At 36.4% G+C, this 18,753-nt stretch overlaps 1 protein-coding gene across 4 annotated transcripts in view; it reads left to right on the plus strand.

Moving 5' to 3' along the window:
* Positions 1-18,753, plus strand: part of BABAM2 (BRISC and BRCA1 A complex member 2) — a 189,588-nt gene that overhangs the window by 17,433 nt on the left and 153,402 nt on the right. For all 4 annotated transcript variants that reach the window (XM_026059471.1, XM_026059472.1, XM_026059470.1 and 1 more), the window contains 2 exons: positions 4,005-4,081; positions 16,090-16,184. In XM_026059471.1, the coding sequence (XP_025915256.1) occupies positions 4,005-4,081; positions 16,090-16,184 (172 nt within the window). The remainder of the gene's footprint in view (positions 1-4,004; positions 4,082-16,089; positions 16,185-18,753) is intronic.

Consider the following 18,753-nt stretch of genomic DNA (forward strand, 5'->3'; position numbering starts at 1 on the left):
GGGAAAAAAATAAGAATCTAAAGGCATAAGAATTGAAAAGTGATTCTAGTTGACTTTCACATCAAGGTTTTCTCTTGTACCAAGGTGTACAAATAAGAAAAAGATGGTGGAGTTTTGAGTTTGCTGCCTCTAGAAGAGACACTTCCTTCTTTCTGCCTTTACTGGTTTAGTTTATATATATTTTATTTACTGTGAAAGAAACTTTTTCCTCAAGGGTCGCAGACAATTCCAACTGCAAGTTGCACCAAACACTCAGCAAAGCATGTTCTATTGTCTTCTGCTTGGAATATATATATTTTATGAGGCTGAAATGTATCTCAAGTCAAGTTTAGTACGCTGTATTTGTTCAAGGAATTTAGGTGAGACCTGCTGAAAATGCAAAGAGTGTGTTCAGCTATGGCTTATCAAATATTTGATTCCATCCTGTAGGTCAGTGCTGCTTTTTTTTTTTTTTAATAGGGCAGTGTGATTTAAGTGATGTATTCAAGGATATTTCTTTGTCCCTGCAACTTGTGAAGTTAATGATTCTTTGATATTTTAGTAGGGAAACCATTGTGAGAGGTCTTGGGGTACAGCGTTAATCATCTCATGAAGACTAATTGATACTGCTGCTCTGAGCATCAGAACATTAGCTCTTGCTTCCATGGCTTTCTATGTAAAATGGTGATTGCTTAAATTAAAGTATGTGCTCCAGTATAATATTCTCCATGAATAAACAGGGAGAAAGCACATCTGTTCATCATAAGATAAAGTCAGCTTCTGAACTTAATTTTTTGACAGATGGGTGAACAGTTGTATCTGGTATTAATTTTCTGCGAAGACAAGACAACAAATAATCCCTAAAACACCTTGTCACAAGTCATTCTTCAGCATGATTTTGTGTGGACCACTTTAACCAAGAAGATCGGCAAATGTAACAAAATTCTATATTTTAGAGAGGATAGAGGCCAAGCTTCTAGGTCAGACACCTTTCTAATCATATGAGGTTCCATGTGTTAAGGAAATTCAAGTGAGAGAAAACGGTTGTCCATAGCCAGGCCATTTTATGTGACTTTCTGGGGAAAGAAGGTCACACACAGGCTGCTAGATGTTATATCAAAGTTTTGATTTGCCTTAGGAGTCATTGTCTTTATTTATACTAGAAAGAAACTAGCTTCTTTCAAGTGGATGCATGTAAGATTTTTGCTTGGTTGCTCAGCCTACTGCAGTTTTTGAAGTCTCTTGTGCAGCCTAGTCAAAGAGTGTAATTTGGCAAAAATGACTGTGAATGCTGTCACTTTCCATCACTTCTAGAGCAGTAAAATTTAAAACATCTCTAGTGGAGTATAATAATCCAAGAAAAGTACTTAGTTTTGCTTTTAGGGACACTTACCATTAAATTAGGCTTTTATTCTAATGTTAAAGAATATTATACTTTTCCCCTAAGTATTTCCAAACGGCCTGTTGTGCTAAAAGAAAAGATTGAAGGGTATTTGTAGGATCCAAATTTTTTATGTCTGTTGAAAAGCTAATAACAATGTTATTTTGATAGTATTTGAAAAATGTGCCTGAAACTGTGACCTGTGAAACTTGGAAAGAAACTTCCATTAAATATTAACTGGTGTTGCAGAGCTATTTTGGAACCTGCAAAAGGTTTTTGTTGGTGTTAGCGGTTTTGTTTTGTTTTGTTTTGTTTTTTCTTAGTATGCTACCTAGCATTGGCCTTATATGTGATGTGAACCTCAGAAATGACTTGAAAGTAGATAATAATCTCATAACTTTAGCTGTTAAATTTATCCACAGCTGTTAAAACACTCGAGCAATGGGCACTCCTTCCTGTTTTGCTGTGCTCACCTACTAATAAATGCATATAAAAAATAAGATACTATTTCTGCTGCACTGGTACTTCAATCTTGCATATTCTCAAACAAATTCAAAAAATCTGATTTTGCTCCTAGTGAGAGTAGTGATACTCACTGCTCTTGCTAAGCCCTACCTAGATGCAATTCAAAAAGTGGTAGTATGAAGCATTGTGTCGTCAAAATAATTTTCAACTCTGGTCCGGTCATCCAGTGTGCTGTGTTCCCTTTCACATTGGCATCACCTGCAGATTTAATAAACATTGTCTCTCTTCCATCATCAAAGCCTTTTAATGAAATGATAAATAGTACTCTACCGGAAGAAAACCTAGTGCATTCTTCATGGATGAAACAAGATGTGAACTAATCTTTTTAAACTGTCTTTCCAGACAGTTCTGTGCACATCTGATAGTAGTTGTATCTGCATTATGTTTCTCTAGATTGTTTTGCATGATGTTCTTACAAGGCATGGCAAAAACCTTTCTAAAGTGAAGATATGACATCTGTTGCTTCCTTTTTATTTGCAAGACCAGCTACCTAATTTCTGTAATGATACTCAATCAACACAGTGTATTCTTATTGAATCAGTGTAGGCTGTTAATTGTTTCTGTGTTGGATTCTAGGTGCGTACAAGTAGTTTGATTTTGGGGGTGGAGGGAGGGAGGAGTATTTTCATTGAAACTTAAGTGAAATTAATTGGTTTATAGTTCTGTGGCTGCATCTTTTTGATGAGGCTATGGGTGGACACAAATATGATTAAATAGCAAATGTAGCTTGCTGAAAAAAAGATCTGAAGCCACTGCATACAGTTTCTTTAACTTGAAAATGTAAAGAGCGAAGAGACTATAGAGACAGAGTCTGAGAGAAATGGTGCTCTCAAACACTTTCGGCATGTTGACAGGAACTAACAATACCCTATTTGCTCTGGTGCCTTCTGCAATAAGACAGATACTGCTGCAAGAGTTATTCTGTTGTATCTGATGAGGTAGGATCAGATTTTTTGTGCTTTTTGGCCTACTCATCTCTTTTTTTCTTTTGGCCGTGTGTATAGCCCAGTAAACATGTCTGTCGTTTTATTATATGGTCAGTGGTTTGTAGTACAACTCTGATCTGATATATGAGCTTACGCAAATTGTTTTGCCAGTGTCTACCTTTTTTTCAGTGTTGGTTTTGTGTAGAGTTAGCAAGTCTTTAGCTTTGAGCTTTGTGGCTTGCAACAAGTGTAGCTCTTGTGTTGGGGCTGTAAAGAACTATGTGTTAGACTGGCAAGAAGGCTTGTGGGTAGTAAGAAAGCAGTGAGCCACTAAGGGCTTCCAAGGCTTATGCTACTGCGACCTGTTATATGCCCACCACCCTACAGTGGTGAGAGCTCCAGGGACTGTAGCCATTCCTGCTGCTGAACCATTCTTGCAGCTGTTTTTCTTTTTGCATCTGAGATTTTTGGTTCTTTGCTATACAAAGATTTTGGTATGTGAGTTGTAAGGTGAGAAAAAGTTGTTCTTCTCTGGCCTGGAGGCTGAAAAGCTCTTCAGTGACTCTTGTTACATTCTTGCAAAATGCTCACTCATCGCTGCAATTTCAGTCAGGTCTCACGGTGTTTCAGACAAGCAGGAGATAGGAAATGTTCATAGATCATAAACTTATATGCTGAGTTGCCRTAGCCTAGAGTACTAGATTCTAAAACTTCCTCACCTGGAGGCTTCCTGTGAGACTTTCTACAAGAGGAAAATTAAATGTTAAAATAGGTAAAATGGCAGGGATAGGAAGCATGCAACCATCTTGGTATGGAATAGATAAAGAACTGTCATGTGCAAAATTGTATACAAAGTCAGTAATTTGATGACTTTGACTGATTAATGGCTGTTATTCTGATAATATCCTCAAAACAGGGCATTATTTTGTCCATATATTTCTTGTGTTAAAATAGGAAAGAAGATTCTTGGCACAGATCCTGAAGTTTCTCATGCTGTGGTGAGAAATGCTGATCAGAAGAGAATGGGCCTCCAGCAACCTTCCCACCTTTTTTTCTTTCCCAGAATTATAAAGATGAATATTTTTAGCACTCACAAAATCTTTACTGTGTCAGTCATTTATACTTTGTAGAGTAATGTTAGTAAATGCTACCGTCTGTAACTGCTTAGCAAATTCTCTTACCTTCTTTTTTAGGTGTACGTCCTTGACCCCTGGACCTAGCTGTGATCGGTTTAAGCTACATATACCTTATGCTGGAGAAACACTTAAATGTAAGTTTAAAAACTGTTGTTATTGCATCTTGGCCCTTATTTCAGCAGCCATGTTCTCTGTCAGGTTATTTTTTCCAGTGTGTCTAACTATTTTAAGAGTTTTGAGATACCTGGGTTTTTTAAAGCTTCAGCTCTGAGAACATGCAACCTGTGAGAATATCTAATTTCATTTTTTAAGATAAGTTTACAGCCTTCCTAAATATAGTGAAGAATTTGAAAACATGACTCCTAAAGGCCAGATATCACAAGTTCCCCTCCCAGCCCCCCCCCCAATTTTTTAAATAAAATATTATGACTAAGACAATCTCATGTCCTTCTTTTAGCTTTATATATGTATGATTTATATACTCTTTTGTTTTTCTTTCTTTCTCCCTCAATGAGGATTCTTTACTAAGCTCTGACAAAAGAAGTCAGTCTATCAATTTATTAGGTATCTCTGAACTTTAATTGGTACAACTTACCAGATTAGAGAAATGTGACTTTGATTTTCTGATTTAGTACTATGATTAAATCTTCCTTACTCTAGGAGGATCTGGAGATGCTTGTTTGCCCACTCTTCAATTAGTCTGTGTTTTGGTTCAAAGGATTAGAATAAAATTTGCTTTTGTATGTTTTTAGAAGGTAGAAAATTATTTTCTAAACATCAGTTACTGCTTATCTACGTGTGAAAAATAATAAGGTTCTGTTGATTTCCACTTAGAACAATAATCTGTCTTGGCCATAGACATATTTAGAATTTTGCTTGCACTTGCAACTTTTTTCTGCAAAAGAATGTGATTTGGGGATAGCATGGATCTTTGTGATGAAGAGTTAGTGGAGCATATTAGTTTTTATAATCAATCACTAATTAATGTCTATATTATCTACTGGGTTGATCGATTTTTTTTTTTTTTGCCTTTTTTATCTTTAACAACTGGAATATGAGAGGAAGTGAAGAATTTCAAATAAAAGAAATTAAATTTAGAACTTAGCAATTTTAGATTTAGAGCCGCACTGGTGAGACCACATCTGGACTACTGTTTCCAATTCTGTGCCCCTCAGTACAAAAAAGACATGGACGTACTAGAACGAGTCCAGCAAAGCACCATGAAGATGATCAAGGGATTTAATCATCTCTTGTATGAGGAGAGGCTGAGAGAGCTGGGACTGTTCAGTCTGGAGAAGAGGAGGCTCAGGGGAATCTTATCAATGTGTATAAATACCTGGTGGGATGGAATAAAGAAGATGGAGCCAGACTCTTCTTAGTGGTATCTACCGACAGGATGAGAGGAAATGGTCACAAATTGAAATACAGGAAATTCCACTTAAACATAAGAAAAAGCTTTTTTACTCTAAGAGTGATTGAACACTGGAAGAGTTTGCCCAGAGGGGTTGTGGAGTCTCCATCCTTGGAGATATTCAAAAGCCATCTGGACACAGTCCTGGGCAGCCTGTTCTAGTTGACTCTGCTTTGAACAGGAGGGTTGGACTAAATGATTTCCAGAGGTGCCTTCCAACCTCAATGATTTTGTGATTCTGTAGAAGTATGTTGCATGAAGATGCAAGTTCTTAGTGTGTACAGAAATGTTCAACATTTTAAAAAACTTCTTATTGCTTGTTAGAATCCATTGAGACTGTATCATGTGCATGCTGTAGCTCTCCGAGACATTTTAAATATTAATGATGATGTTGTATTCCTTCTATAGTAGTTTTTTCTTTATATTACATGGTACACTGGAAGCCTTTCTCCTTTATGAATGGAAAACAACACAGTCAAACTTCTGTATCATTAAAAGTATTTTAAAGCTGCCATTTGCCACTTCTAAGGAAAGCTGTCTTTCCTAGAAGTTGGTCTGTAAATTTATTCACGTGTTTGTGTGAGAGATCACCTAGGTTCCAGTGTCTGGGAGTCTGCTCCTATGAGTATTTTATCTGTTCTAAAAGTACCAAAACATGTCTTAAGATATTTACTAATAGTTCTTTTCCAAAAGATAAAAATGGAATATTAGGTCCTAGCAATTATAAAATTATAAGGCAGGAAGATGTGGCTATGAATTTACTCAGAACATTCAGTAAGCAATGGCTGTATTTATATAAAGACAGCTACTCTGACAGGTAGAAATCTTGTCCATATTTAAGTTATTAAAAAAAAAAAAGTGATAAAGTGGCAGACTCAACCTGTTTTGAAGTCTTGATGTGTATATCCCAATGTATTTTAGTACATGGCCACAGTTGAGATGCAATGAAGAAGCTTCATTTGATCATATTGGTATAGAGAATGCTATCGTATTTTCTATGGGATTGTAGTAGTGCTCTCACTTATGAGACTAAGGGGTCCTATTCTTGTATTTTGAGAGCTTTAAGTCTTTTTCTGTTTTTAAGTAGAGGCTAGACTTGTTCTTGGGTTCATAAAAGAAAGTTAGTAAACTAAAATGCCCATGTGTGAGGACATGGGCATACAGACTGTTAAATGACAATAGTCTGGTTGCAGTACCTAGAAATCTGTTTATGGAGTACATATTAGACTTCAATATCAAGAAATCAACTTTTTATGATTCTTTTTACCAATTCCAATGATTTGAATATCACACAAGCAGTTAAATAACAGAAGCATGCTAGCACTCTTCTCCACATCCCAAAGAACAAAATCACCCAGTTTAATCATGCTGTATATTTTATTGTTATGACCAACTGAATAGTGAAGTAAAAAAAAAAAAAGTTCTTTTCCAGAGGTACCTAATAATAGCAGTGAATTCAAGTAATAATTCTTCTCTGTATTTCAGCATTACATGTTTGAAAATGCTATACATCATTCCATCTTACAGCATGTGGAATAAATAGTGATGCCAGCAGATTCAAGAAAACTTTAATAATTTTGTGTTGTATAACGACGATAGGGGAAGACTGCTGTGGTATGCAACCAGAGATCCATAGATACTCCGTTGTAGGCTGTTGCTAGATATGTTATCTTTCAAGGGCAGAGTATTTCTGCAAAGGAAGGTTGCGAAATCTGCCAGAATAAAAAGAGTGGCTGAAAATGTTCAGGATCTCCAGTGTATGGTCTTCACTACATGGAGCCAAATACAGGCTGAAGTGCGTGTTCCTTTGTGGTTTGCATTACATCCTCTTTGCAACAGATGAGATCTTTGTATATCATCAATCATAACTGCTGCCACTGTACAAATACCCCAATACTAATCCCAGTGTGTTGAAAACTGTTGGTGTACTACTTTAGGGAAGTATAACTGCATAGTCACAGTCCTGTTTTCCAAAAGACCAGGAGGTTCACTGCTGTTTTTTGAAAAAGGAGAAAATGTACATGCAGGCAATGTAGTAGCTGACTACCTGTAGTGTAAAATGATCTTTTTGTTAGCTTCTGTAACATTGAACATCTGTGTGTTAAGAATGGCTTGTCTGTAATGTTAATACATTTTCTTGAGATCCAATTAGAAATTTAATCATTTTTTTCAGATGTCATATTCACCTTTTGCATTGATTCTGAGCTGCTGGAATGTTATATTGAACAGTTACTCAGCTCCAGTCAAGATGCAGCCTTGGAGATCTCAACATTTTTATGTATTATGTCAATGTTGGAAATAAATTGGTTTGTCATACTGATTGTTTTCCATAACATTAAAAGGAGTTTTAACTCCAAGAAGACTGAGTGTCATTGACGTTCTGTTAAGAGTGTAAGGTCTAATAAGAGGTTGAATCAATGTTACAAGTACAAAGCTTGCTCTAGATGGTAAGCAAGTATGTCCTTTGTTGCTAACTGAACAACCGTATCTATTGAATACAGGTCGGTATCCTTTCTGGAGAAGTATTCACCTTTTTTGAGGCAGTGTTTTGTAATTCTTACTGGCATTATTGGTCTTCCTTGCTAAAACATCAAGGTAAACGTCAAAGCATAAGTTCTCAGTATAAACAGAGTTGTAAGCCCTAATAGTGTTGTTTGAATGATATTCCTAATTAAAACATGCCATTAAGAATCAATTCCTTGAACGTTGCACTTTTGCTCCAGTGAACCCTGGAATCCGTGTCTTGTTTCTGATTTACCCTGGAATCTGTGTCTCATTTCTGACTTTCATTTTTCATTCAAGCTTCCACTGCTTCTTGTGACTAAGGGAGCCTGATATTTTCCCCCTCCCTTCACTTTTTTTTTTTTTTTTAATTCCCAGGCACTGATGCCTCCCCCTCTCTCTCTGTCCTTGAGTGCTGTCATCTGGAATTTAACGGTGATTAAACAATGTGTTGCCCTTGTGATGCCACTGTTCTTCTCTGTGGCCTCTTGAACTATAGTGTTTTCATCTTCTGTCTGATTTTCACTGTTTTTTATGTGAGTGGATTACAGCTCTGGGTTCTACTGTCACCACTTTGGTTTCCTTTATCCTGAAGAATGTTTCTTTTGTCTCATTTGAAGCTTAGCTTTTCTTTTTTTTGCTTCTGATTTCTGTTTCCTGGGCTCTTATTCATTTTAGTTATGGGCCTTAGAGCAGGAAATCGCTGTTTCACTGCCCCACTAGCTAGTTTAAGAATATCCCCATAATATTCTGTATAGCATTGCATCTGCTTTTCTGCCTTTGATGGATCTATTTCGATAAGTTCATCTAGTCTTCCTGTGGCTTTCCACTTTAAGGAAGTAATTAGAAACAAAATGAAAAATATACAGGAGTGCATGACCTTCTTGTCCTTTTAAAAGCTGCTTTTCTAGTTTATTTGTTAATCACTGTTTATTGTGCCAGTAAACACCAATGTTTACCTGTAAATGTAACAATGATTTTGCAAATTATTGTATGATTTAAGATTTGCATAACTGGGTTGCTGCAGTGCACACGTTAGTTTTTTGTGCAGCAATAGGTTGTTTTGCATAGGTTGTGGTTTTCTGAGGTTCTTGTAGTAAGGACTTTCTGGGTGCTATAGTTGAGATTTTACTTCAGTGCTAACACTGAACTTGTGTGTGGTAAATGTGACACTCTCTCTCTCTCTCTCTCTCTCTCTCTCTCTCTCTCTCTCTCTTTCTCTCTCTCTTTTTTTTTGGGGGGGGGGGGGGGGGAGGGTAGTGGGGGTCATGCAAAGTACCAAAGATTATTCCTGGCAATATGTTTTCTACTTTAAGTGGCTGAAGTGATGAATCCTCTTTTTTGGGGGAACTTGTTCATTAATTAGTGAATGGCACTAATGGAAAACTTCTAGAAATAGTCTGATGTTTTATTGTGTTTATTTGCTCTTAGAACACAGAGTTTACATTATTTTACCCTTCTAAATGTTTCAGTTTTTCCCTTCCCTTACTTTTCTCTCACTTCTAGATTTTCTGTGTTTTTTTGTTTGTTTGTTTTTGTCCCTTTTGCTTGTGTTTTGGACCTCTCTTGAGCAAGTAATTAACAGATTTTTTTTCCCAGACTTTATTAGTATGTTTCTGCATCAAGAGAAATGGCCTTACAACTATATCCGTAAAAGCATGGATTTGTGGAGCTTGGGGTTCAAGAGGTGTTAGCTAGGCCCTCACATTATTATTATCGTCTCAGGGCCTTCCTCCTCTGTTTCTTCTTCCCTTCTACTCCTGTTTGGGCTCCAGTTATTAGTGWTTGTCTACAGTCCATTTGCTTGCATGTGTTTGGTCTTCATTTTCACCTTACGTTTTCTCCCCTACCCAGTGTCTCTCTCTGTTATAACTTCTGCAGTGTTGCCTGTCTTTCATCTCTATGAAGATCTTATCTCCGTTTATATTATCTGTTGTTCTTTTCTATGTCCTCTTCTCTTCTAGTACTAATATTTTTGAGAAGTGGTTGCCCAAGTAAATAAGTGCTAAAAACTAAGATAGTACCAATGCCTCCTTGTTCAGTTTGGGATCCAGCTCAGGACAGCCTCAGTTAAAAACCCTTTGGACTGACTTTTATTCAATTTTTACAGATTTAGCCCCCCACCTCCCAAAAAGCCTCACCCTGCAAATCCTGTCTCTTTTCTTACAATTTCTTTATTGGATAAGTGGGACTGGATTCAGTTGCCTAACCATAGGTGTCTAATGCTGTTCGAGGTACCCTAGGCTATCTTGTCTGGCCTTTTCAGCTGCTGACCCAAAGGGCCCTGGTCTCTCAGAAAATCCTTGTGTCGTATCTGCCATAGATGTCTCAGATGCCCGAAGGCATCTCAGATAGCACTAAACAACTATGGTTACACAACTGAACCAAGCTCATGGAAACTGGCTCCCTTTCAGCTTTGTATGTAGGAGGGTAACTAGGGTTTTATTTCGGAGTGTCAGAGGTACAAAGAAGGAAGGTGTTTTATGCTATCAAATACCTTTTTTCAAACTGTCTCTCTATTAAAATATGTTGTCTTTGAGTCTCTAATACTGACTTTTGTGCCATACTTTTTCTGGTACCATGATTAACATGTGAAGTGGAAAACTAAGCTTAAATCATTACGGTTTCTTGCTACCAGGTATTGTGTCTCAGCTTCAGGAGTATTTCTGACTTTTGCTAAACAACCTGTGAAAAGTTTTAAGCTATACTAGGTTTACTATAATAGCATTATTGTTTATGTTCAGGTGAGCAGGTGTCCTGCAGCATCCCCAGACACCCTTTGAGGGTGGCTGTCCTCTCATATGGGCAGAACTGCTTCAACAGATCATTTAAGAGGAGCTTCTGAGGCATAATTATCTTCCTGTAATTGAGAGTAGGATAGCTTGGTAGTAGCAACACCACAGCAAAAAGGGAACTACTCTTGTATCTCCTTCTGGTAGCAGTTCTGTGTTTGCTAAGGCTGTGTGTGTACTGCCATTTTGAGACCTATTCCTGTTTCTGCTAACCAATAAATAAGGGCTTCCACAAGTATCCTATTGCTATATTTGTCTTAGAGTCTGTAGAGCAGAAATCTTTGAGGTGGAATCCAGTGACAAGTCAGCAGTCTACACTAGTTAATTTAAACGCTTTTGTAGTGCTGACTGTGATGAGTTGGTATCTTGGTTATAAATCATRGTGAATGGAAGTTTAGATAACCGATTCCGTTTCTACCTGTAAAGACAATCAGGACTGTTTCAGGAAAGAATTTATTGACTCGGGGAACTGATCAGCATTTTTGTCTAAAATTCATGTGGCTAGAAGAGGAGATGGGCTAGCATTCTGAATACATGAATAATATAATTCTACTTACTGTCTATTCTTTTTAATGTTCAACAAGGGCAGTTTCTTTTTTTTCCCCAAAACAAATTCTGCATACAGTATTGGTCATTTGCCTTCAACATTACTCCCAAATATCTGTGAATGCATACCATGGTCAAGTTGCTTCTGGATTTTTTTGTTTTGTTTTGTTTAAAAGCCAAATGTATTGATACCCTTCAGGTAATTAATTGCATTCAGATTGGTCTTATTCTAAGCTGCAGTGGACACACATGTTTATTATATGTGGTTAGCACTAACTTAGAAATTCTTGAAGCCAGAAGAAGCTGAAGGGTAGGGATATCTTTTTCAATAGTAGAGTTTGTGGATTTTTAGGAGCTCAACTAATATGTTGCTTTCAAATTTTATCTGTTCTTTAGGTGAACAGGGATGTTTATTCTGTGGCACGCTAAGTATCACATCTTTCAGTACTAGTAAAATTACATTAAGGTTAAAAAAGAAAGAAAAAAAATACCCCAAAATGAAGTTATCAAGAGAGTAAAACTGTCTAAAATAGACCAGTGGAAGGCGACTATAAGCATTTAAGTTTGAGTTGCACCTATCTTGCTTATAGTCAACCCTTACCCTGTATTAGACTTACTTATGCATTTTGATTAAATAATTAGGAAAAAAAAGAATAGTGTGTGTGTTTTCAAAGAAATGATAGATTTAGGTATTGATATTCCCATCTTTTTGTCTGTTGGGAGCATATTAACTTTTCCTTTGAAAGCTTGTAGAGTAAAATATTTCACAATTTAATGCTGTTTGCCTGAGGAGAGAAAACAAAGAGAAAGTAATCTTGGATAATGAGAAGATGTATAAAGATGTATAAAACATCCTTTTCCTTCTAAATTTATATTTAACTTCATGCCTTTAACTTTATTGAAATAGTTTTAAATTCTGTAGCAGCATCTAATTGGAAATGTAATTCCACTGAAGTAATTATGGGCCAGTATAACTATAAAAATGAGGTAAATATGGTCTGAGTGTGAAGATTTTGCCTGCATTTCTTAAATTGAAATGGTCATCAATGGCTTTGCAGAATGCCACACATCTTGCCTTCCATCAAGGGAGTAATGGCGAATAAAGTGTTGAAAGTTATGCAGAAGTACACATTCAAGTGTTGGAGATGTAATGAAGGGCTATTTGTTTCATTTTGGTGAAATGAGGAGGAAATCAGTGTTGCAATATTTTGGGGTGTTTTTGCTTTCAAAATGAAATGGTGACCATTCTCAAACTCTGAACACAATAATTTTGCAAATAGCTTTATTGGTTGAAAATTTTGTTTTTATCCAGCACAATTATATCTGAAGAGGGCAAGCCACAAATAATATAATGTAAATATTAAAAAAAMCCCTAGTCATTAAAAACTGGATAATTTTTCTTGGTCAGGAAAAAATACAGAGTTGGTGATTCAAAGTGTTTAACGCCTTAGGCTTAGTAAACTCATTGCAGAGACTAGGGTTAATATTTATGCAAAGTCAAACTGGATTTGCTGTGGACTATGCCATTGTGATTGCTTAAATGCCTTTTATTTGAATGTAAAAAATCATTTTTGTTTTATGCTCTATAGCCTAGCCATGCAAACTGTTAATTACAGTTTAAATTTCTCTGGGTTTTCAGTATTTAACAAGAACTTGAGCAAAACTGAAATACAGAATTGTTTCCCCTCATCTTTTAGTCTAACTTGGAACTGTATGTTTTGTTGAGAATAAATAGCTTCTGAAAATAACTGTTAATGCTCGTTTGTTGGTTTGTTGATACCTAAGCTTTCTAGAGCCAAAGGTGTCATTGTTTGTGTCCTAGCATCACAAATTAGACAAGACATGAGAGGAACTATATGGAAGGGGAGAGGATGAAGCAGAAAAGATACAGAGACCTTAAGCATAGGTGAATGTGTGTTATCAAAGAAGGGACTTTTTTTTTTCTTTCTTCCTTTTAGCAACAACTAGCTGAATATCTTCAGATGCGAGACTTAACAGAGAATTTGGCTGAGGTGATCCTGGTTTTTTTTCTTAACTAGAAGAGGAAAAACTGTTTTAAGGTCAAAAGCTTGTCATCTTTAATAGTAGGATGCTGTATTTAATTTAGAGACTGAAAACTTTCTGAGGTTGCCAGAAATGCACAGTTTACCACCTATAAAAGAGAAGAAGCACTGCTCTTTCCTGAAGTGCTTACACTGAAGTGGAACCACCATTTTGTTCAGGATTTTTTTTTGTTTTTTATTATTTGTCGCCCAGTCTGTGTGTGTATGATTTGTAGCAGAGTCAGTTAGGGTTTGTGTTTGACAACAGCTATGGTGTTATAGGAAKGAGGGTATTAATGATTTATTAAATGTTATGTTTCTTGTTTTGTTAGAAAATGAGAACAACAGGTTTTGTGTTTTGTTGTGTTTGCTTTTTAGGGTGTAGTTCCTTTTTAATTTACATTCATACTTAGACACTGTATATTATGATGTTCCAGGGGATATAAATTCTCTTCACTTCTGGTTGCTGTAGAAGTGAAAGCAATCAAAGGAAAGAGAGTTGGTACTGGCTTGAACCTTCCTGCTGCATCTGCTGTCACAGCTTTCTTAAGGTTTGCTCACTGCTGTGGACATGTCTGTCTTGCAAACCCCTCATGATGTAAAGTTGTATTAGAATTAATTTTTTTCACAAGACAAATATAAAGGTATTGTGTAAGAATATGCACTCATTTTGTGACTGATCCTTTTGGTTCTGCTTTTTTATTCTACACAGCCTTTTGTAATATTCGTCTAGTTGGAGTGTAGTTCCTAGTGAGCGGAGTTGTACTTGTGTGTACTCTGTTTCATCAGCTCTCTTAAAGCAGGCATCCARAGAATGAAGAGCATGCAATTAGCAATTAATATGAAAAGTATGGGTTAAATGAGTTATTTAGCATAACATACTTCAAGAACTTCATGGCAAGAACACAGATACAGTCCTTTCCTCCCAGCTACCTAAGTCATAGGCCTAGCTTTTTCTTTGTGCTATTTCCTGGGTTATTCATAACTCACCTCTTAACCCATGAAGCCAAGCCCAGTCARCAGGATATATTAGGGTGCTGTCTCGTTCAGCAGCCCCAAGAATTGTCTGTTTTGTAAATGGAAAGTGATGGGGATGCTGGAAGGAGTAGTATGTGACTTCGTGATTGTAGTGAATATGAAGAAAAGGATTGAATTATGGTGGCATGGTAAATACCCAGTCTAGCATACAGTAGCTTTCTGGATTCTTCGTTGCTGTGTTACAGTTTAGCCAATCTAGTATTCATTTCCTGTTATTTAATGTATGTGCATTTCATGTTATAATTTTAAGTAGTTTTCTGTAAGAGTGGTGCCTGTTTTGTTCTTATTTTAAATAAAAAAAGAAAAAGTTTGAGTTTTTGTCAGCTGTGTTGAGTATCTCAGCTGGGGGACCTTCACTGTTTCCCGTACCCTATACTTGGGCATGCTCCTGATGTTTGTGGAGGAATGTAGGTGTGCAGATAGGAGAAAGCCACACTGCTCTACTAGGTCACATTATCAGTGAGTTCATGATTTTTGGCACGTACGGTGGAGCATGCCTACCCCAAAGCCCTTGGCTTCTTGGTCCTGAACCTTCACCCTCTGCAAATTAATCTTTACAACATCCTTGCTGTCAAGCAGAGCTGAGGTACGCAGAATAATAGCAATTAAAATTGTCATGTTGAATATCTTGAGATGGTGGCATCACTGAAGAGAGCATGCAGCTGTGTAAGATTATATTTTCTCCAGCTTCTTATTCATCATTTAGAAGAAGAAAACAAGATAAAAATGATTTTCCTTTCTCTAAACAGAATTTTTTATAATGCTTAYCACACTGGTTTTAGTTTTATGTGTGGATTTTAAACTAGTGGTAATACATAGTAGATACTGACTTCTTTCTTCTTATGTCTACTACCTAACAAATCTGCTCTATGAAAAAGGTTAGAGTTACTCTTTCATATCTTCATAAAGAGGAAAGAGCAATTCAGAGGTAGAGAAGTAATACCAGATACAATTTTTCTTGAATTGTGGCCCTTGTTCAGCTCATCATAGGGGGTTTTTTTTAAGCTCACATTCTCATTTCCTCTTGACATATGTTAGTTCTGAAGTATGTTTACTAGGAAAATAATACACCTTTTTATTTTTGAACTATTGCCTCAGCAAGTAATTGTATATTTCRTGACACTGGCAAGATGAGAACTCAGTGGCAGGCTATGATGAAGTTTTATAATTTTACTTAATTTTATTTTCTCAGTTTAAATGCAGAATACTGTATTCCTCTTGGTCAGAATTTGGATAATTGGAATGATTCCTATTGAATAGTTTTTTCTTCCTTCTGAGTGTTGGGGGGGGGGGGTGGAGGAGAAGAGGGAGTAAGTGCCACTAGTTTTTAAGGCTCCAGTATTTTGAAAATCCTGGTTTTGATGATAGTTTACATCTGAGTTCTACTTAATGTGCAAAGCACAGTACTCTAAAGGAGGTGCTTTTTTAAAATGAGATCACTTTTCTGACTCAGTATTTTGAGGCAACCCTCAATAGTGTTTGAATTACCAGTTGAGATCTGAAGCAATAATATATTTCATGTTTTCAATGCTTGCGAAGGAGGAAGAAGCAGTGCCTCAAGAAGTTAATTTCATCCCCTAAAATACCTGGTAATTGTCTTGTATGTTAATTTTTGTAAAAATTGTATAGATATGTATATAAAATATATTTAGTACAGATATCAAGTTTTTTTATATATATGTTACGTGTGTTTGTATACACACACACACACACACAAGCACATATATTTATACACACTCTTACATAAAATATTTATGTATTTATAAGCACACACAAAGGTGCAAACAATGTTTTTATTTACTACTTTTCAGGGGATATAATTTTCAATGCTCACTATCCTGACCTGCCACCAGATTTTATCTTTGGAGAGGATGCTGAATTTTTGCCAGATCCTTCTGCCTTGCATGTGAGTACTTCACTGTTTGAGAACCTTATACTTTGCAAAGACACTTGGCTTTTGAGAATAGATTCTGCAGCAGGAATTTGCTAACAATGCAGATTAAAGAAAATTGTTATCTCACTGTCATGTGAATGTAAACACGTTGTCTTCTACCATGATTTAAGTTGAATCTATAAATGTGGTTTTATTTCTTATGGTATTTTAATTAAGACAAGATGACATTTACAATAACTATTCTGAGTTTCTTTAAAAAAAGTTCTGTTTAACATCGGACCATTTTAAAAGATCTGCTTTTTTCTGCAAGAAGTATTAAACATCAATTGTGTCTTTAAAAAGCATTTAGTTGCAGAAAAAGTAACCTGATTTTGTGTAGTGGTGTCGGTTTTGTTTTTCCATGAGGAAGGGTAAAGCCAGTTGTGCATTTGTTGTTGGCACCACTCTGTCGAGAAAAGGTGTCTTCTCATATGGGGTAGCACTGCCATAAAGACAAAGAAATGTACTTTGAAAAGGTGACAGTGTCAAAAATTAACTTAATTGGGGAAAAAAAATTTTTTGCACATTTTTATTAATGTGGAAGAAAAATCACCACAACCTGAAACCAAACATAGTGTTGGCTTGCTCAAAATGAGCCTCAATAGATAAAGGTTTGTTTGAAGAAGCTGACATCAGTTATGTACTTAAAATACTTTTCTCTGAGAAGTTACTAGTAGCAACTAAAGCTGTATCAAGATATTTCTGATACCCAGGGTTTTTTCCTTCTTTGCTCTCCCCTGCCTTTGGGCTCTTTTCTGCTGCTTTTGCAGACCTGCAGCCCTGTTTTCTGGGTCAACAGTATCAGGTGTCAACAGGGTTTGGGCTTATTTATTCTAATTGGTATCCAGTGCCAGTATCCGGTGGTTATGGTATAGAGTTTAGTGGTTGTTTCAGACAAGTATGCCTTTGCAATAGAGCTCTACTCTAATTCCTGCTCTGTGACTGACAGAGCAGGTCGTCATTTCATTTCCATTTTTTTTCTCAAAAATTTCAGCTTTTATTGGAGAGTTGATCAAAAAAGCAATTGACGCATTGAAGTACTGGCATGTGTAACTTCGTGCAGCAGGTGGGAAAACTGACTGCATTTTAGACTGTCTGCAAGGATGGGAGTCACTGGCAAAAACATACAGCTGGGAAATGTCTTTTAATTGGGCTTCTCCTGGTGTAGAGCATGTGCCTAGTGCAGCTGAGCAATTGCATTGGGCATGTGAGTTCCCCAAGTAAGTCAGAGACTGTCATTCTGTACTGTTTTCTCTGAGGTACAGGTGTTGTGGTGGAGGAACATGAAGCAGTGGCCATGGAGTGAATTTAGTGCTTGACACATGAAATGACAGATGTGCTGTTTCTGTGTTTAGATTTATTCTCTTGATATCAAGTAATCTTGAGAAATTGCATAGTCTTAATTATTTTTAATAATTTTTTTTTTGTAGCATACGTAACAGTTTTTATAAGGTGAATATCTTATTTTGTTGCTTTCTCTGATCACTTTTCTGTTAAGCTTGCAATCTCCTTTGGAAAGCCTCGTACCTCTGCTTTTTTCATCTTTCTACCTGAGGCGTGTTACTGAACGGTGGATATGCTTTGCCTTTTGTCATGGCGCTGCCAAATGGCTATCTTGTTTGACTTATTTATAGAAAAAGTTTTACTTCATCTGACAAGTCTAAAATTGTTGTCACAATCTTTAATTTACATGTTCTCCTATTTTCCCCTTTTTCTGTTTTATTATTTCACAATGTTACAACTTCCTGAGAAGTATTCGTAGTAGCACCTGTTTTTGCAGTTCTTAAGTGAAGAGGAGCACCTTTTTAATACTCTGAAAAGCTGAAATGAATAACAAATAGCAGATGAGATAGCAATTACTCAGCGAGAAGTTTGGGGATCTTGCAGAAATGCCATTCATATGAAGAAGATTGCTAAGTGTGATGCAGTGCCATATTTCTCATGTGAAGAGAGGGCCTATTATTAGTGATCTTGTGGAAAACCTGTAAGGATTAAAAACATCCTTAGTTTTCTTTTATTCTTACATTGTTCATAAACAACGTTTTCTTCTGTCATGGCTTAAGCACAGCACAAACCTCCTGTCCTCTTCACTAGAAAGCAACTTGAAGAGTCATTTGCCCCTTGATGCATAATAAGATACTAACTAGCCTATTCTAAAATTAATTTAAAACAATCCCCCTAAAATTTTTTCAACTGAACAGCTCTCCTTTGGTAATTATGCCATGGAATAATATTCACTAGGTAAATGTAACCTTTTTAATAAGGTCCTTGGTCTTTCTCCTGCAGTCCCTCCTGATGTTATCAGAGCCTGTTATCTCCTCTTTGCAGCTATGGTGTTGTATTTTCCCTTCTGCACTTGCCTTTTCATGTTCAGCATGGCTTGCAAACTTGTTTTCTCTAGAATATTACATTAACAGTAATTTTCTTACTATGCTATGTATTTGAATAACTGCTTTTCTCCACAGATCTCATAGCTGTTTAATGAAGATAATTTTAATTGAATTCTAAGATATTAGTAGAATTTTTATTGTGTTAACGTTTT

The sequence above is a fragment of the Apteryx rowi genome, unplaced genomic scaffold (genome assembly GCF_003343035.1).
Source record: "Apteryx rowi isolate R43461 unplaced genomic scaffold, aptRow1 scaffold_158, whole genome shotgun sequence".
Classification (NCBI taxonomy): Eukaryota; Metazoa; Chordata; class Aves; order Apterygiformes; family Apterygidae; genus Apteryx; species Apteryx rowi.